The following is a 20,533-nucleotide window of genomic DNA, read 5'->3' as shown; positions in this document are numbered from 1 at the left end:
GAAAGGCGTTAGCCCCGAAGGTTTTAATAACTTATTATGATGACCTGTCTGGAACTGAAGCACGAATGGTTAGCATATTTCTAGGTAATAATACAAAACCCAAGCTAAAGTAATGCAAATATAATACTAAAACACAACTTAGAACTAAGCCTACATATGTACTCGTCCCACTAACGAGTTTGTTTATTTGTTTCCCCGACCAGCGCGGTAAAGTGCAAACACACCAGCACAAGACGGCTCTAGATATAGGGCTGAGCTCCGCTCTGGTAAGGTTAAATGGCGGATCATTCACGAGAGGATTTTGAGATGCACAGATTCCCAAATGAACGCATATCCACAGATTTTGTTAGAGTGGTGAAATACATTCACACCGCTGACATTATATTGAGGAAAAGGACAGCCAACCAAGCTCAAGTAGGCTAGCTCAGTGTAGCCAGACGGTAAAAAATATCGGCGCAAATTATCGGCCAGAATTCTGTTATCGGACCGATAATAATACTTTCATTTTTTTACTTATCGGCTAATAATATATCGGCCGCCGATATATCGTGCATGCCGACATAACATACATGTCATATGTACGTGTAAGTAATTAACTGCCGATATATCGTGCATCCCTACACAACATACATATCATATGTACATGTAAGTAATTAACTGGTACACTTAATAGGTTTATTCCACTGTATCAAAGAGTAACAAGGTTGTAGCAGCACAGCTGTTACATGTGCACCTGACAGGTTATGTGAAGACGCGTTATATAACAGGTTATGCTGTTTGTGGAAGACAATAAGGCCTTGACTGGAGCTAAGAATGGTTTGTATATCAAATCTATCATTACCAGATTTACCCCATCCAGCAGGTCTCAGGTCAGCTCTTTGCCTCTGATGAAAATTTAGGCAAATTGGCAAAGTTTTGTAAAAGCACTCAGTATTACAATGTAACAACTATATGTAGGTACCCACAAATATATAATGCACGTACAATGATAGTACCTGATAGTACATGTTGTTACACAGGTTGTACCACTGTACCTAATTAGGTAGGTACACTGTAACAGCGACACATTAAAATAAAGTGTTACCGAACATTTCATCATAACTCGGTTGCCCCTTTGGGTCGAATCAGTGACGCATGCACGTCAGGTCAAAACCAGGCCATTTTCGTGGGTCTATCACTAGGTGGCAGTCTCGCCAGGTCTCGCTGATCACTTCCCGGAAAGTTTACACAAGTAAGTAACAGGCAACACTTCATATTTCATGAAAGACGTTATATCTCCATTTCTAGAAAAAAAAACAGCGATTTTGATGAAAACTAGCCACTGTTTAGCTTGGGATTTCTCAGGAACAGAGGCGTGTAGAAATACACGGTTTGCACCCACCGAGAGCTTAAAGTCTCACCTTTTAATTGAGCTATTGTATGTGTTCATAGCTATAACACAGAATATGCTGTGGCTGTACAAAAATCATCAACAATGGTCTAGATTGCTGGCACTCTAGGACAAAGCTCCCGAAAACAGCTTGGCATTCAATGAGTTAATAGACTACCAAATCTGTAAGATATACAGCTGAAACCTTCACCTGTGAAATGCTGTCCCATCACAGTAGCAGTATTTGGGCTAGTAGTTCCTATCATAAGTGAAAGGATGAAAGCTCAAATGCAGATTTTTGGAAAAGAAAGTATTGGTTCAAAGATATTTGCACAACACAAGTGAATAAATCTGTGTGTTTTACAACAATTTCCATCATAAAGTGTATTTGTCTGTATTAACCTGACAGGTTATGTGAGGACACGTTATATAACAGGTTATGCTGTTTGTGGAAACACGGCACATGGCATGTGCTCTCAGTGTGGCAACACAAAGCCACACAAAGGTCTTGAACATCAGAACAGGTTTATGCTTTATAGCCTCAAGGGAAATCAGGAACAGTGTCTTATTTACAATGATGCGCATCAAGGGCGAGACAGCATGAAGAAAGAGAATAAAGATCCACCAGCTGTTCTGACTAAACTAGTAAATAGTCAGGTCATAGTCAGTTACACGAAGAAATATGTGGAAAACAAAACAGTCATGTAATATGTGGAATGACTCCTTCCAGGTTGCCAAGAGATGGAGTTGGTCATCCCATCTTAGACCACACTGAATCAGTCCCTGAGTGGTGCCAACCTGGCAACCCAGATCAGATAACTAGTGACGCAGGGGATACAGCCATGCAGAACAGTGACACGCATAGTATCCCCCTTATCTCTCAAGACATGCCAAGAGGCATAAAGGGCAGTAAGTAAGTCTCAAGACATTGTCACACAAAGATTCAGGGATGGTACAGGAAGAGAATGACATAAAAAAAAAAACATGTGACAACACATTACAGCTGACTTTCTGACTGTAATCACAATGAGGCATAAAAAGATGTAAACTAATTATAAACATCATAACCCCTATGGGCATGCACTGGGCAACTAGACGGAAGAGAAAATATGATAGGATAATACATTTTAGCACACATTTAGCACAGCTACAATATATTATATGAATCATTGAAACACGTCAGGAAGTACTATATACAATATACAGAATAGAATATATAGGGGGGAAAATGGTGAGAGCTAGCATTCATTGTTGGTTATAAAACAGCTTAACATGCAGTAGGTCTGTGGGTACAGGTCTTCAAGGCTGTTTCCCCACATGTGGCTTAGTGTGCAAATGCATCCAGTGTTCATTGCCTCCAAACATTATTTAGAACAGCAGGAGACATACACTCTGCCACATGCAGTCCCAAAACAATATGCACTTTTTACATTAAACAGGGAGCAGCAGATTACAGTCAAACACACACATACACCTTCCACCAATCAGAGATGAAAGAAATAGAAAAAAACAAGGAGTCTGAGCAGTCTGACAGGCTCATGTGCCCAGATCTGGGTGTGTAGTCGGGTTGGTATATATATTGCAGCTGATCATTCTCCTTTCTTCACACTTCAAGAAATCATGGGGGTCAGAGGCTTAATAAAATTCATCAAGGCTAAAGATGAATTAAACTCCATCTTGGAAAGTTATTCATTTCCACAAATGACTCAAATGATGATCATTGACGGTTCAAGTCTGTTCTATTCTTTGTATTTTCAATCAGATTTGGACAAGAACCATGGTGGCGATTATTCTGGATTCAAAGAGGAAGTCTGTCGATTCTTTGACACTCTGCTTCGATGTAAAGTTAAGTGCCATGTCATTCTGGATGGAGGCTCGGATCCTGACAAGCAAAAGACTCTCGAGTCTCGCCTTAAAGATAAGCTGAAGACAGCAAGTGAAATAGCAACAGAACTTTCTGGTGGCACTGTGCCAAAAAAATGCATCCTACCACCACTCATCAAAGATGTCTTTATACAAATCTTACGGGAAAAAGACATAATATTTCAACAGTGCTTTGGGGAGGCAGACCAAACAATTGCTCATCTCGCAAATAAGCTGAACTGTCCTGCTCTATCTAATGACTCAGATTTTTACATCTTTGATTTGCGTGAGGGTTTCCTGCCTTTAGACGACTTTCAGTGGAAAGACGAGAACAATGGGGAATTCCTGGCCAAGCGCTACAAACTTTCAAAGTTTTGTGAGCATTTTAGGTTAGACCCGGCTCTCATGCCAGTCTTTGCTTCAATAGCAGGAAATGATTACTCATGTTTAGAGTTTGTACAGCTTCCATCACAGCCGTCAGAGACTTATAACATTACGCGGCTACAAGAAATCCTCAAGTTTTTAGGGGGAGTAGACCTAACAGGATTGAATGTCTCTGAGAAAAGAAAGAAGTCTCTAACAGAAGCTTTTGCGTCTGTTAGTAAAACTGATGAAAGTACACTTTTCCTTCATTCCATTGGAAAATATACCATTCAACTTCCTGAACTTCCCGAACTTCCTTTTTGGTTCCTTAAAAAGTTTCAGAACGGAGAACTCACCTCCTTCGTCAGAGATGTTTGGATTCATAAGAAAATGATGTTGACCCCACTTGTGGAGGACTTTTCACAGCCCAGCTGTTACCATGCTGCTCGTCGCATCAGGCAGTACTTCTATGGACTGATACTAGGGAATGGGAATGCTATTTGCATTGAGTATGACAGGAAGAAGGGAGGCTCTGTGGTTTCGGTTAATGAAGTCACGTCTCTCCTGATAAGTGGGAACAAGGATGAACAAAATAAGCTGCAACTACATCATCTGAATAAGGTGCAGAGGTTAATTAATGAAAATGTTTAATTACACTGACAGATAATAGGTGGTGATTTTTGTGGTGTGTTTATTAGGTAGGGTATAACATAAAAGCAAATATCTGTCCATATAATAACTCTGTGCAGGCCCCTCTGAAATTGCGTCAACAGGTACTGAAGGAAGCTCTGGATGTTCAAAGCTTGGACTTAAAAAACATCCCCAAACATTTGCAGCTGCCCCTCTGTGTGGCCAGTTACTGGTGGAGATATCGCCAAGGACACCACTCATCACCTGCAAATATCAACTATCTTCATGCCCTTTTGCTGGGGTTTCTATATGAACTCCATAATGCAGGTTAGTGTCTTGGCGCACATACAAAGTAACATGAGTACAACACTGGTTGTTATTAAATGTACCAGCAAAATCAACATAATGGACGTCAAACGTTTTTTATAACCTGTAAATAGTAATATTGTAATTATATCTTTGTAATATATCACACAATTTTAATTTCTCCTCTCAGTTTCACTTATATACATGATAGTTGCCTAAGTGTATCTGTGATGGACAGACCTGCAGAATGTGATGCTTCTCAGTCGGTAGAAGAGGATTTCTTGTGAAAGCTTATCATGTTTTTTTTTTTTCAGAACCGGGTGCATTTAAGGAGGAGATGGGAGCAATCAAGGTTGAGGGGGAAAGGAGGCAACTGGATCTCCATGTGGCTCACGCCTTCAGCCAATGGCAGGTCTGCATGAGGCAAAGCCTCCATCTGAACCAGCTGCTGTGCTGCCCACTGCCTAAGCCTGCATGCTATCGGTAAACACCACACCAGTGTCAGCATTGCATAATATGTTCCTCCTTGTGCACAATGAGGTGTGTTAGGATCTCATACAGCAGTAATGCATGTCATGAAAATATAGTTGTTATGAGTTAGAAAATTATGTTTTAACAGTTTTTTTTTATTTTTTATTCTTTGTCAGGCTGTACTGTGGACCTCTTGTGCACCAGCTGACAGAGAAAATTAAGACAGAAGAAAATGCCGTCACAGAACTAAAGAACTCACTGAATGAAACACAGAGAATACTATTTGAAGAACTACTTCTTCAAAGTAAAGGAGTAAGGGAATCTAGGAAGGGAAAGAAGAACAAGAAGGAGGAAGAAGAAAATAAATTGTTAGAAAATAACCGATATTTTCCGTTATCACAGTATAACAGTCTGTGTTGATTATGTGTTATAACCGATATTTTCCGTTATCACAGTATAACAGTCTGTGTTGATTATGTGTTATAACCGATATTTTCCGTTATCACAGTATAACAGTCTGTGTTGATTATGTGTTATAACCGATATTTTCCGTTATCACAGTATAACAGTCTGTGTTGATTATGTGTTATAACCGATATTTTCCGTTATCACAGTATAACAGTCTGTGTTGATTATGTGTTATGTCGTCGGAATAAACTGCCCAACACAACATGTGTCAAATAGTGTTAATTTCGTCAGACGAGATGAGAGGAAATATGTTTGTCAACATCATTTTTTCCATGACTAAGACGAGACGATGATGAGACTGCACTAATGTCCTGAATCACTGACTAAGACTATCTTAAGATGCATTATTGTTCATTAAAAAAGACGAGACTAAAATGTTTTGCATTAAATAAAAATAAAATAAAATAAAATCTCTCCATTTTTGTCTACAAAATGAGAAGACAGAACATCTAGCTGTTATGCTTTCAAAATATTCTGAATGAGTTCATGTGCAGCAGCTTTCCTGTAGGCTGGTCTACGTGCTTTTGGTTGTATCTTTTATGTTTTGGCTGTTATGTAATGTTTTTATCTGCTTGTAAAATAATATATACCGGTAATATAATTATCTATAAATAATAATAAAAATGGAACTACGCAACGTATCTGGTCTGCATTTGGGTGTTTGCCTGCAAGCCCTAACAACTCTACCCTCTCATTATACGACCTTTGGACAGTCAGCATTATCATTTAAAGCCATCACACAATGGAATGCCATTCCAGACAACATAAAGAGCTTTCGGATACCTTCAAGTTCAGAGTGAATGTTCCAGAAAGACTTCTCATTCGCATAACCACCTGCAAATCTCCCTACCTCATTCACATCAGTAGGTGTAGGTGCTCCTCCTGCATGTTTACTGTGCGGATATAGTGAGCTAGCCGACCGGGCGTTTGAACACACCGCGGAAGAAAATACATTTATGTTCATTTTCTTCGGTCTTGGATTTGCTCTTCTGGGTGCTCTCTCTGGTGTTCTGTTAGGTGCTTTTGCAGTTTTAGTCGACGGTGCCGATGCTGTGTGTGTTTTTGCGGGTGCAGCAGCTCTTGTGTTTCTAGGAGCTTCTCTTGTAGGTGCGGGGGCTCCTGTGCGTGCTCTTGCAGGAGCTGTTTTTGGAGCCCTTGCACACACGGCGGCTGCTCTAGGTGGCGCCACTGTTATAAAAGCAGCAGCTCTTCTGGGTGCTCTTGCAGGGGCTCTGTTCCCCCTTGCGTGTGTGCTCAGGAAACCCCGCCATGCCGATTCTAGCGTCACTATATTAACATTATTAATTGACAAGATGCTTCCGTTCGCTCTTTCAGGGGCTGTTATAGGGGCTGCTTTAGGTTTTCTTGCAGGTGTAATCACCTTCTTTATTCACCCCCAAAGGGGAATTATGGTGTTACAGCAGCAATTCATAATATAACCATATAGTCCATGAGCCACAGGCCCAAAAAGGGGCGTGTCACTACCACTTGGGGGGGGCAAATTCTCACTATATTTTTCTGAAAGCTACATATCTCTGGAGTATAAAAAGGTATGATAGCAAGTTGGATCTTGTAGCTTTGTGGCTGTACAGGCCTTCAAAGTTGACCTCTGATTTGATAAAAGGAAATTCCGCCTATTGGCTTTTTTTTGTTAAACCACTCATAAGAGCCCAGACAATAATCCCAACCTCATTATTACTGATTCATATGTGGTGTTTGATGTTGGCATACATATTTTGAATCATTATGTGATTTTGCCCTTCATTTTGGTTGATAAAATTCAAGATTTATGTGTAATAATGTGCAAATCTACGTTTTCAGAGACACAACGTGTTGCAGCACTAATTGAAATGCCCACTTCCTCATTAATCAATGTATTTCTACCTTCCTACCTCCCAGCAGAGACTTGAAATACAAATAATTACATAGGTCTGCATTGCTACTATTTACTATTTGTAAATGTACTATTCGGAAACACCCCCCCTCCAAAATTCAGTAAATTAGTATTTTATTGAAACTACCCATAAGAGATATTCCAAGTGATCAAAACATCATGATAACCAATCACATGTTACCTTTACATTCAAGGAATACCATATGAAAATCGTTGACATCACCACATGTACCCAGCTTAACATAAATATTATAATTTTATAATGTCCAGGACACATTAAATACATACAGTAATTTCCTGTGTATTAGCCGTATTGTGTATAAGCCGCAGGACAGTGTTTTATGCAAGTTAAAAGAAACAAAACCATATACCATAACTGCCCCCGTGTATTAACCCCATAGCTGAAGAAATTTTGCAAAAACAATGTGTAAGCTGCAGCTAATAGTTGGGAAATTACGGTAATTGCATCACAGGTGCTAAAATGATCTACATTATACATTTCAGTTGTACTTTTGACTAGTAAGAATGTGGGAATGAGATGTAGATGAACTGGTTGGTGAAAATATTCATACTTTACACATTGTTATAATTACCGGGATATACAATTATTATTATTATTATTATTATTATTATTATACTTAAAATTGTCTTTCAGCTGATGTTAAAATAATTTCCATTGAAAAGAAATAATAACTATTTTCCAAGACTTGATCTACAGACATTTACAACAGTTTTAAAAATTCTACAGTTAGATCTGATGAGACAGAAACTGAAATTGGATCAATCCATTTTCAGAGGAATATGAGTTCATTTGCATAACTACAGCAGACACAGCAACAGCAAAGGGATGATCTGATTCAGGCTCATATGCAAAGATGCAAGTTCAAGACATAGAGGCTAAAGTCAGATACACCTAAGCACAAATTCCATGATACATTGACAAAGCAAACGTTAAAGACATTTACGAGCATGAGTCAAAAAAGAAAACACAGGCACATGGCAAGACCATCATGTTAAAGACATGAGAGAAGTCTTTTGTCACCCTCTTGGACCTTAACTATGGTCATTGACGACACCTGAGGGGACCCCAAGGAATACCTCTAAAGCAGCACTTGCAAAGCACTTGCATCACTATCAGATAATCTTCCAGATGAATATAATACAGCAACAATCATTGATGGAATGTCTCTAGTCCAGAAGGTCAATAACAATGTCTCAACTTTTGCAGACATTGCTGCTGTTATTCATAGCATGATCCGTAAAGAGGCAAAGCAGAGGCAGATCATTTTTTAGATTAAATTAGTTTAGATTTAACTTTATTGTCATTGTGCAGAGAACAAGTACAGAGACAACGAAATGCAGTTTGCATCTAACTAGAAGTGCAAAAAAGCAGAAAAGTGCAATGTGAAATACACAGTATAGGCAGGTGGTGCATAGACAGGACAAGAAACATAGTGCAGTGTAGACAGTAGTATACACTTATTTTGCAGAAGGTGGTTTAGAGTAGCATAAATTAAATATAAATATGTGCAGTGTATTAGCAGTTGCGTTATAAGAGCAGAATAAATATGGCTATGTAATATGAACAATAGGAACAACATGTACAGCAATTCATAATATAACCATATATCACACATATACATACATACAAGTTAAAACATCAATACAATTGGATATGTTGAAGAGGTTGTAAACTGCATTGTCTCTCAGCATGGTGGGGGGCGGGGCGCTGTGGCACAACAGGCTACAGCGCCCATACCATGTACGGGTCCGAGTGCCCACGGGGACCCAGGTTCAAATCCGACCTGCGGTCGTATCCCGATCCCACCCCATCCCTCTCTCTCCCACTTACTTCCTGTTTATCTTCACTGTCCTATCTGAATAAAGGCAAAAAGCCAAAAAAATTTACTTAAAAAAACTCCCTCAGTAGATAATAAGGACGTAAACTCACAGCTAACAGCTCCATGTCAGGGCTACAGAATTTCCCTCACGGGATCAAAAGAGTATATATACTTATACTTGGATGTCCTGCCTCCTAGACTGTAAACCTAGTTTACCTATGGGTACCAATAAAGTAACCTGACCTGACCTGAATAAAATCATGATTATAATTCTGTATAACTCATAACATAACTCTGATAACATTTCAACTTCCTCATAACGTTTACTCACTGTTGTCTCAGGAACTGAAACATGGATTTCAATACCATGTGAGTGTATTTTGTTCATGCAGACCAGATAACATGCCCTGTCTGCCCAACACTTTGTGTCTGCTGACCCTTTAAGCAGGTAGCCGATATCGCTCAGTGAATTATATGCTTTGTGCATATTTTGATTTTTAGTCATTGGCAGGTTTAGCAAAGTCATCCCCTCACTGCTCCCCGAACGCCGCTGTAGCAGGCAGCTCACTGCGTCGGGATCAGTGTGTGCTTCATCTCAATGTCTGTTCACTGTGTGCTGAGTGTATTTCACTAATTCACAGATTGGGATAAATGCAGAGACCAAATTTCCCTCACGGGATCAAAAGAGTATACTTATATACTTATATACTAACCACATATTTTTATGTATTTTATTTTCATTATACTTCAGATGACATGTTCCTGGTACTTTTGCATATTTTTTAAATCACATGTATATTCTGTTTTCCTTTGGCATCATTTGGCATCATTTGCCATGTACTTTTCTAATTTTGAATATTTTGAAATTGTGTGTGTGTGTGTGTGTGTGCAGTTGCTCTTGTTATTGGTTAATTAGGCAGATGGACCACTGTTGAGTTTGTGTTCCTTTTGGATCAGAGTGTCAACATAATTAATAAATATAAATAAAAATGTCAATGCTAAACATCCATGACACACATTATTTTCATTACTGTATCAATTAAGCTTCTTAGAAATGAGGAGGCGTGTTGTGGCTTACTTCCTCCACTAGAGGGCAATGTGGCACTGAGAGATCCCTTCTGTGATGTCAAACTGATATTAATTTTATTGAACCATAATAATAATAATAATAAGATGATGATGATGACAATAATAGTATGTTATATAATATATAACAATTAATGAGTTTTAATTTGAACAAAAACCATGGACATACAAATCATGAATGTAACTGAGTTAGTTAAATGTTAAGAGTATTAGGAGTTATTAAGAGAGTATTAGGAGCACTCTTTTCAACCGTTATTATGATAAGCAGTATATTGATAAACTGTTTCCTGGTCTGAGAGAGAGGGGGGGGGGGGGGGGGGGGGCGTACCCTGAGACTCTCCCAGGCATCTTTATGGAGTGCCTGGTATGGCTGCTCCCCTCAACAAAGGTCAATCAAGGACTTTTTTAGTTGATCCAGCCCTCTTTCTGCAGGACACAGTTGGGACAGAGATGGGGTGAGAGGTTTGAATGGAGACGGATAAAGTAGAGAAAAAAGAGTGTAGGTGAGCTAGCGTGAAAACTGATGTGACTTCTGCAGAGACACATTTCAACACAAAGTCCACAGTAGAGTTTAAAATGTTCAATCACAATCACCTATTGTTTGGGTATATAAACAAAGCCTACAAATACAATGTCTGTTTTACTTCTCGATTTTAAGCCCAACTCAATATCTCGGACACTTTGTCTTGTCCTACCTTTCACAGGTGTACACACTGCGAGCAACCGGGCGGTCAGCCCACGTGTTGGGTTGTGAGTGAGTTAGGGGGTAATGGAGAAAAGGCACTTGCAGGAGAGCTGGATGTTGGTTCTAACTCAAATTATAACAAAATACTAAGAAAAAAGAATTTGCAGAGGCACTCTGAGGTTGAAAAAGAACTGGTTAAAACCACATGGGCCTACGGGTTACGGCCATATTGGCCTTCGTCATGCACCTGAGCAAGGAATTATCTGAAGCCTCCTGAGCGCCTTAAGCCCCTTTGTGTCTTCTGTATAACAAAATACGTTTTCCTACCAAAAGCAAACAAAAATAGCACAAACAATGCACAGTCCAAAGTATCAGCCTAGTACACTTCCTCTGCTTCACAACAGGAGAGTCTTTCACCTACCACGCAGCAAATGGGAACTGAGCTACCCCATTAAATAGCCCCAGCAATTACTCTAAATTGGCCCATATGGGGATGATTGAGGCACACCATTAAACTAGGGAAGCACTCAAACTATGACTCAATAGTATATAACATAAAGCAACATAACAATTATATAGAAAATAACAGCAAAGTATATAATGAACAAAACATATGTCTGCTATAAATACATACATAACCAAAAGGCATAAAGAAACAACACAACCAAAAGAATATCCTAAAGCGCGGAGCGCACTTCCGCAATGGGGTGGTGACAGAAGTCTGAGTGTTGTGAGTAGATGTGTGTGTTAACCAGATTATGGGCACTATACAGGCGGATACGACATGGCAGATGGACGACAAGCTAGTGGGTACCACACTATGGAATTGTTCTCTTGTAATGAGTGAGCGAAATCGCAGCTAACCAGACAATTGGTCTGCTGCGTGAAACAAACGGCAAACCGGCGGCAAACACCCGACACCAACAATCCAACAATAAAATCTGCTGTACATCCCCTGAATAACACAACACAACAGCCGCGCTGCATAAAGCCTGTGCATGCTAGAGAGAGGAGCGCCTCCCATTTGTTTACATCAGTGTTTTTCAACCACTGTGCCGGGGCACACTAGTGTGCCGTGAGAGATCATCAGGTGTGCCGCAGAAAATTACCCAAATGTCACTCACTGGTCCAGAAAAGCAACTGTTGCATCAAAGAATTTATAACCACATGCACTCATTAATTGTATGATTGCACTATTTGTGGTATGCAGGCATTGTACAATGGGGGCCCCATATCCAGTATTCACAGAATCATCACATATCCAGTTCATAACAACAATTAAATTAGATATAGTCACCTACAAATGAAACAGAGGGTGCTTGTTTTATTGAGCAGGTCTTGTATAGAAGCCATAATAAGGCCATATCTGTGTATTATTTTAGGCTATGGTATGTTTATTTTTTCTTCACACAGGATGTTAGTGTGCCGTGGGACATTTAGTGTGCCGTGGCACAAAAAAGGTTGAAAAACACTGGTTTACATGACATGTGAGTGTGCTGCATAAAGCCTGTGCATGCTAGAGTGAGAACACCGGCACCCATTTGTTTACATGACATGTGAGTGTGCTGCATAAAGCCTGTGCATGCTAGAGAGAGGAGCGCCACCCATTTGTTTACATGACATGTGAGTGTGCTGGAAGCATTTCCATTCAAAAGAGAAACAGCGAAGGTTGTAAGGACTTTGTCTGACCTCGGTGACACTTCCTGCATGCCTTAATATTTTCATCCTTGGTCTTTTTCCACTTGAGATAAGATTGTCAGGTGCTCATAAAAAGATAATTAATGTATGTTCACTACAGGCTAAGCACTCTATTGCTACCTCAGAAGAGCACTGAGACACCTTCAGTGAGATTATGGTTTAAGAACCTTTCCAACTGCATAGCCATGGAAAAGCTAACATACGCCAACAAGGGGAAAATTGAGAGCTTTTACAAACTATGGGGTCAATTTACTGAATACCTCGAAAATCATCTACCTAGAAGTCTACCAAGTAACTGATTCATGCTACAGTATTGTTTTAAGTAAAAAGCAGGGTTTTTTTTTCTTTTTCTTGACATGGACGTATATGTGTATGTGTATATATGTATAGGTGTGTACTTGTGCACATGCATATATGTAGATCCTGATAAGAGTTATGTGTATGTGTATGGTATGTGTAAATTTTGAAAAATCCAATAAACATAATGTTAAAAAAAAAAAAAAAGAAAAACAGCGAAGAGATGCTTCAATAAGCAGAATGGCTGCAGCAGCGTCAGAGCATCAGAGAGGTTTCTGGTGTGAATGCTCGTATAGAACACGACGCATCAGAGAGGTTTCTGGTGTGAAAAATATGTGGATTTAAAACAGGATGAAGATGTATTGGGACTGGAGACAGTGTGAGGGAGAGACTGAAGATGTCTGTGGCAATGCCTGTCAGTTCAGTGGCACAGTTGGAGGACGCATCCCGGGATGTTATCCAGGGAAAATGATGGGGGATTGTGTGTGTGGAGCTGTGAGGTCTGTTGCATTAACAGTTTCTCAAAGTCAAGGATTTGTGAGGATTCGGTAAAACAAGACCTGCCGAGTCAAATCCTTCCTTCAAGGCCTCTTCTTAGTATACTTAGTATATAAGCTGCAGGTGCATTATTAAAAACCATGTGCGCACAGGATTGTGGGTGTTCCAAGCACGCAGAGGATACACGCATGCATCCTCAGAGCGAAGGACTCAGTACTTGATAGAATTATTTCTTACTGTTTCTCTGTACAAGCCAATAAGGTAAAATTGTGTACCTGACAAGTTTCGGCTACCTTGCCTCTGTAGCCTTCATCAGAGGTGTCACATGATGTTGGTGTGACGTTGTCTGAGATGTGTTATATGGCGTTTTCCATCCCACCTGATGTGGTGTGACGTGGTCTGAGCTGTGTTATATGGAGTTCTCCATCCCACCTGATGTGGTGTGACGTGGTCTGAGCTGTGTTATATGGAGTTCTCCATCCCACCTGATGTGGTGTGACGTGGTCTGAGCTGTGTTATATGGAGTTCTCCATCCCACCTGATGTGGTGTGACGTGGTCTGAGCTGTGTTATATGGAGTTCCCCATCCCACCTGATGTGGTGTGACGTGGTCTGAGCTGTGTTATATGGAGTTCTCCATCCCACCTGATGTGGTGTGACGTGGTCTGAGCTGTGTTATATGGAGTTCCCCATCCCACCTGATGTGGTGTGATGGCCGTGTCCCCTGGGGTGCTCGGGGGGGGGGGGGGGGGGGGGGGGGTTCATACAGCCGGGGGGGCCCTGCAGGACTGTGTCCCAGGTGTGGGATAGCTGGTAGGCTCCTTCATCCCGTCTTTGGGGCCTGCTTCCTGATTGAAATCAGGATTGCGGTTGGACTGTTTGTGTATGTAGGTGTGTTTGTATGTGTGGGTGCATGTGTGTGTGTGTATGTGTGTTTATGTGTTTGTGTGCTTGTTTGTGCGTGTCGTGTGTGTGCATGTATGTGTGCGTGCATGTGTAGTGTGTGTGTGTGAGTGTGCATGTGTGTGTGTCTTTATGTATGTGTACATAAATAAAGCAAATCAGGGAACCGCCTACTCTTTGCGATAAGTGCCATGGGATCTTTAACAACCATGGTGAGTCAGGACCTCAATTTAACATTCATGCAAAGGAAAACATCTCCTGCAGTACAGTGTCCCTGTCACTGCAAAAGGACATTGGGATTGATATTTGTTTGGTGGCTTTTGGCCTCAGGGAAGAGTGCCACCTACTGGCCAGCCAGCAACACCGCTTTCAGCAGGAACCTACTCTTCCAAGGAGGTTTCTTATCCAAGTACTAACTAAACCTGCTTAGCTTCAGTTATTCAGCAAAGTTAGGGTATTTGCTGGTCTGGCTGCTGGCTAAAAACAAAAGGTGAAAGGCAAATAGGATTCTAACTGTCTCACTGAATTGCATTATGCACACTCAATTCTCACTGGTATCTGCTAGACAACAAGTACCAAAACATGATTAGTTCGTAGATTTCACATGTAAAATACATTTTATACAACCCCACCCCCATTTTGCCTGTTCATAATTCTGAGAAATTCTTGAATTGGGCTTGAATGAGTTAACATGACCCGTGGAGGCAAACTGACGCAAAAAAAACTGACGCAAACTGGACACAAAAAATTGGTCATCCTAGGCCCTACGGTTCTCAAGATATTCACAGAAAACTCTGTTGGTGTACGGTCACTAATTAATTTATTGTATGGCCCCCCATAAACGGAATTCCATGAAACTTGGTGTGCATTCAGAGGGTGTCATAATGATCCTACACTTCCAATTTCGACCATGTTAGGTCACAGATACCTGCGATTACAACACCTCATTTTTACTTTTTTGTTTTTAACTAGGTGGCCCTATACATGAAATGAGTGGTTATGGAATGGGTTGACATGGCCCCTTGAGATCAACATAGGAAAAAAAGGTGGACCTCCTAAACCCTACGGTTCTGGAGATATTCACAGAAAACTGTGTCTGCCCTACCCTCCTTTTAGGGGGTCCAGTCCAGCGGGGGGGGGCTACAGAAAAACTATGGTTCCATGCTATCCATATGGGGCTACATGCCCACCAAGTTTCGTATACCCCGGTCTTTCAGTGTCACGGGAATCCTTGACGGAAAATTGGCCATGCAAAAAAAAAAAAAAATTTACTAAACCTATATGACCGCCGCTTCGCTGCGTGGCGGTCATAATGAATCAGTTCATGCATGAATTCACGATAATGTACCCTTAGCGTAAAGTGTTACCAGTTGAATTTGTTTACAGCAAAAAGCTACATGTTTACATCTCTATCCTGTCTCTGGTACAAGATATTGCCGGCACAACAACTTTAATAAACAAGTGGAAAACAGTGATTAAGGCATTTGTAGAGAAGAAGGATGTTATGATGGATTCAGGGGTTAGCTATTTCATTGCTCTGATTGGTTAGGCCTTATCAAATTGTGGTATATTCGTCCCTGTAATGGTTGGAACACGCCCCATGAACGCAGGTGTGGAGGTTAATCATTAAGAGACATAAAGACCATAAACCTGAGCTGGACTTCCCTCTTTTGTTCAGAGTCTGTTTTCTACGGTCTGACTCTCTCTCTAGCTCTGTTGGAAATGAATGTCAGATAGAATGGTAACCGTTTAGTGTGTGAACTGGAGCTAAACTGGTACAACAGTATTACAACTGGTGAGGACTGAGAGAACAGGACTAATCCAGAGACTCAGCACTCAGGATTCCAGCACTAGAGAGAGGAAGTGAAGTCAGTAGATCAGCCATTCCACACGAGGGACTGCTACAAAATGGCCTCCGTAACTCTCTGAAGAGGAGCTCTTCTGTTTACAGTGAAACACTCAGAGATCTTGTTCTCCTGTCATTTAAATTCTGTCTACGGCAGAAGTGTCCAGTCTGAGAAGCAGAGGAAAAACAACTTCAATCTCACTGCTGAAGCACTAGACTGAGGTAAGACCTACTTTGTGATGAGCTTCTTTACAAAAAGTGTTAAGATTATGCATAATTAATGCATATCACTGTATACACAGCAAATGACTGCATTCATTAAAATAACACTATAGAACATAGTGACTAGTGGCAGTCAAATGTACAGTTTATATACAATAGAGTTCTATATAGATAGATAGATAGATAGATAGATAGATAGATACTTTATTGATCCCCAGGGGAAATTCAAGGTCTCAGCAGCAGCATACATACAACACACACACATTCTTTAACAGCAGAAAGAGTAATTAAAATATATAATATAAAAACACAACTAAGCAGTAAGGACAGTAGAAGATAAAGAATATGCTAAATATACTAAAATACAAATTATACTAACACTTAATCTAAATCAATTCTAAAAACAGTATCCACATAGTGGTGATTAATAAATCAGAGGCGCTTGCAATGACTGAGGCAGTCATTGCAAGCACATACAGTCTATGGCATATACTGTTATGTGCCCTTGTGTTGAGGCTGAGCATCAGATTGCAGGAGTTACATGTTCAACATACTGTAGAATATTATTCTATAGAACATAACTATAGAGCATTAAAGCAGGGATTTTAGTCCCTATATGTAAGCCTATATAGTCCCTATATGTAAACCTATTCAAAGTAAATTAAACTACTTTAAATTCGGTGCTGTCAGAATTTTCCCGGTGGATTTTAATGCCCCACTCCACCCCTGGAACAGTTATTCCACTAAACCATGCTTTACTAAAACCTAGCATAGTAGCCTATAGCCTTCACACATTTGCATTCGTCCATTATTTGAACTCATTGGCAAAGTGAAACTAACTTCACTGTGGTGTCAGTCAACGACAAAACAGTTCTACACAGTTAGTTACTTTCACTATTGACTGACAATCGGTTACCGTCGAAGAGGAGTTGCTTATTATCTTGTGACAGTGCATCTTCAGCTGTGCTCAATATGTGTGTGATATGTGACATGCTCGATATGAAAGAACATGCACTTAGTTCTTTAAGCGCTTAGGGGAGATTATGTGAAAAAATCGTTACGCGGTGGATAGAAGCATGAAATTTGGTAGATATGTTCCTTGGATGATCCTAAGACATCCTAGAAGGGGTGCCCCAAATTATCTCAAACAGGAAGTTAGTTTTTAAAGAAATTGAAAAATATCACACTCCCCATCACAAAATTGGCAGCTAATTCAAAGACCACCTAAACAGCCTCTTAAACAGCTGCTTGACATTTGGTATGTATGTTCCTTGGGTGATCCTAAGACATCCTAGAAGGGTGCCCAAATTTTTTAAAGAAATTGAAAAATGTTGCGCTTCCCGCCACACATTTGGCAGCTAATTCAATCACCACCTAAACAACCTTTTTAAAGTTTGGTATATATATTCCTTGGGTGATCCTAAGACATCATAGAAGGGGTGACAAACAGGAAGTGAGATTTTGAAGAAATTCAAAATGGCCACCCATATAATTGACAGCTGATTCAGAGGCAGGGCTCTACACTAACATTTTTTTTCCAGGAGCACTTGTGCGCCCAAGTTAAAAAAATTAGGAGCACAGACAAAAATTTGGGCGCACAGTCAGTTCTGTACTTAACTTAAACATAATCTAACATTACACTGCAGCTAACACTTAAACATGCCAGTGCACCAATTGCGAATATTAAGAATGACTGACAACATTTAGACTACAGGAAATAGGATTTTAAAGATCAGTGCCTACTTTATTTTCAGTCTGTTCTATTTTCCTACATTTTGTTAATGTAAAATAGTATAATACATTGCCATATTTGCATTTAGCCTGTATATCAAGTATCCTGCCAAATGTAGGCTAATTTATTTATTTGTGAATCCATCTGTAGCTAATCCAAATATGCCCATGGTGACCTATCTGACTGCATACTGCCTAATACTACTACTAAAACAGTCCATTTTCTCTTCCACAAAACCCAACATAGGCTAATCAAGGATATATATTTTTTTTTATACTTACTTTTTATTTGAAATATCTGCATTGATGGGGGCAGTAGGCAAACGTTAGGCCTACTTTCGTTTTGCACTTCAGCTTGTATTCGGTGTAAACAAACAAGCATGCGTGGAAGCCTGGAGTTGTCAGTAGCGTTCTACCTTTGAATAAAATGGGAGTATTACGGGAAGCTACTTTTGTGCCTGTTCGCTACAGCTATATTTTGCATATTGCAGCCAATACGTCAACTGGGCTAAAAGGCATGTTAGGTTACCTTTCCTTCTCTCACTGCATTCTCAGAATCTCATCCTGTTCCTCCGATATCCGATGAAGAACTAATTTCTTCAATCTTTGCATCTTGGCTGGCTAGTCTAACTTTCCACTTTTTCTGCGTGCTCTTGGATTTGATAGAAGCGACTACTAGCGAAACTGCTAACGTTGATGGGAGGTGTAGTTTTTATGCTGCATTCGCGACGTGATTCTATGGTTTGCACCAGTAATGTTTCTTGATGTTGCGGTGTATTTTGTAGACAAACATTGACATGGTTAGAAGTCATTCGCACCAGTGCGCCTAAATATTTTTTTGCACTCGCACGCCATAATTTTTACTCGCATGTGCGAGTGAAATGGGCGCACTGTAGAGCCCTGAGAGGCCACCTACAGTAAGCATCTCCTAAAAGCTTCACATTTGATATATGTCCCTTGGGTGATCATAAGTTATCCTGGAAGATTACTCCAAAAAATCTCAAACGGGAAGTGAATTTTTAAATAAATTGAAAAATGGCTGCACTGCCTATCCACAATTGGCAGCTATTTCAAAGGCCACGAAACAACCTCATGCATGAAATTAGGTATAAGTGTCTTATAGATACAGTATGTCTCTGTTTTAAGCAGACAATACGGCTACACTATGGCTACCTATATATCCACCAACTGTCTCAAGGATACTATAAACACAGACACTCAAGCACCTCAGGCAGCCTTCTCTACATGCTTTGGCTGCCTCTGGTAAAAGTGTCCATAAAGGTGTCCAAAAATCATCTAATTTGGTCCATCCATATTTTTCAGGAGAAGGCACTGACTGGGTAGCCTGCAGACCTTTGGACCAAATGCTAGCTTGGTACACTGCTCTATTTGAATGCTGTATCAGTGCAGCCTGTGTGGGAGGGATATTTCCCATTGAGAGACATATTTGAGAAAACAAGTCCTTCCTGAGATCATTGACTTTTTTCAAGATCCTTTTTCTTATCGTAAAGAACACAAGCGTACTTTTACAGCAATGCAAACATGTTTGATTCCTGGCTAAGCAGTTGAAAAGGATTTGCTGTCATAGCAATGAAGGCATCCATTACTTCTGGAAATGGTTTCCATGCAGCCCACCCTTTAGTCTGCTGTTCCAGAGGTAGCCACCCCATTATCACATAGTACAGTTGTTCAACTACTTCCATCTAAAAGTTCTCCGATTGTGTTCCATAGCCATCTCTATGTGTAACTAGGTGCTCTGTCAATTGTTTTACAACATTCATGCCATGTCTGACCATGGCAAAGCTGGCAGCTTTTTCATGAAAGAGAGGAAGGAGTGAGTTTATAGCAGGTGGGTCAGACACAGGGCTGCCAACTTTTCAAAAAACCTTGGAGTGAGATTTGGTGGGGCCAATCAAAATTTTGCTGCGGAAATTTTTGTTTGGCTCATTCAGCATTATTACCGTACAGTAAAAAAAAAACGTACATCAGCGGTTCTCAGGTGTAGGGACCAGGGTCCCAGAGTTTAATTAACACTTGGTATCAAAGGGATCTACTACTAGGACCTCGGCCTGAACCTGCATTCATCTGATGCTGTGTCGTCCTAGGGTGTTTTGTAAGAATTTAAGAAATGTTTGTATATTTTAACTTTTAAATGCATCCATCAGGTGCACTTTCAAAATAAATTCAGAGGTCAGACTTGCTTATTTTTATGGAAATATTTGTGCTGTAGCCCAAGCTATTTTGCACTTCAGAATTATAACCATGCATACACAGGTGGAATAGTTATGGTGATATTGCAATAAGTTCACAACCACAAAACATACAGTATACTGTATGCTACATTTCACAGTTCAGAAATGTTC

The 20,533-nt window shown here is 40.2% G+C and overlaps 3 protein-coding genes across 8 annotated transcripts in view; all 3 read left to right on the top strand.

Moving 5' to 3' along the window:
- LOC121700216 overlaps positions 1 to 20,533 on the top strand; it is a 1,725,899-nt gene that overhangs the window by 779,803 nt on the left and 925,563 nt on the right.
- On the top strand, positions 1,503 to 5,672 carry LOC121700229 (protein asteroid homolog 1-like). 2 transcript variants are annotated; one of them, XM_042083076.1, is made up of 4 exons: positions 1,503 to 4,216; positions 4,369 to 4,552; positions 4,846 to 5,014; positions 5,179 to 5,672. In XM_042083076.1, exons 1-4 carry the CDS (start codon positions 2,990 to 2,992, stop codon positions 5,420 to 5,422), a joined length of 1,824 nt encoding a protein of 607 aa, XP_041939010.1. In that variant the 5' UTR covers positions 1,503 to 2,989; the 3' UTR covers positions 5,423 to 5,672. The 2 variants fall into 2 exon arrangements, with proteins under 2 accessions (XP_041939010.1, XP_041939009.1); XM_042083075.1 differs by having other exon boundaries at positions 4,345 to 4,552.
- LOC121700218 (NACHT, LRR and PYD domains-containing protein 1 homolog) overlaps positions 14,825 to 20,533 on the top strand; it is a 44,394-nt gene continuing 38,685 nt past the window's right edge. For 3 of the 5 annotated variants that reach the window (XM_042083044.1, XM_042083045.1, XM_042083042.1), the window contains exon 1: positions 16,036 to 16,439. The gene's annotated coding sequence lies outside the window, so the exon portion shown is untranslated. Of the gene's footprint in view, positions 14,836 to 16,026; positions 16,440 to 20,533 lie in introns of those variants that run through there. The other 2 variants (XM_042083043.1, XR_006027135.1) reach the window with 2 other exon arrangements.

This window comes from Alosa sapidissima, chromosome 24, assembly GCF_018492685.1.
Source record: "Alosa sapidissima isolate fAloSap1 chromosome 24, fAloSap1.pri, whole genome shotgun sequence".
NCBI lineage: Eukaryota > Metazoa > Chordata > Actinopteri > Clupeiformes > Clupeidae > Alosa > Alosa sapidissima.
This window is presented reverse-complemented; position numbering and strand designations above follow the sequence as displayed.

Bases quoted from the DNA above. Each gene is read 5' to 3' on its own strand.
- LOC121700229 (XM_042083075.1), top strand. From the start codon at position 2,990: ATGGGGGTCAGAGGCTTAATAAAATTCATCAAGGCTAAAGATGAATTA. The intron at 4,217-4,344 runs GTGCAGAGGTTA...AACTCTGTGCAG, and splicing joins AACTACATCATCTGAATAAG to GCCCCTCTGAAATTGCGTCA. The intron at 4,553-4,845 runs GTTAGTGTCTTG...TTTTTTTTTCAG, and splicing joins ATATGAACTCCATAATGCAG to AACCGGGTGCATTTAAGGAG.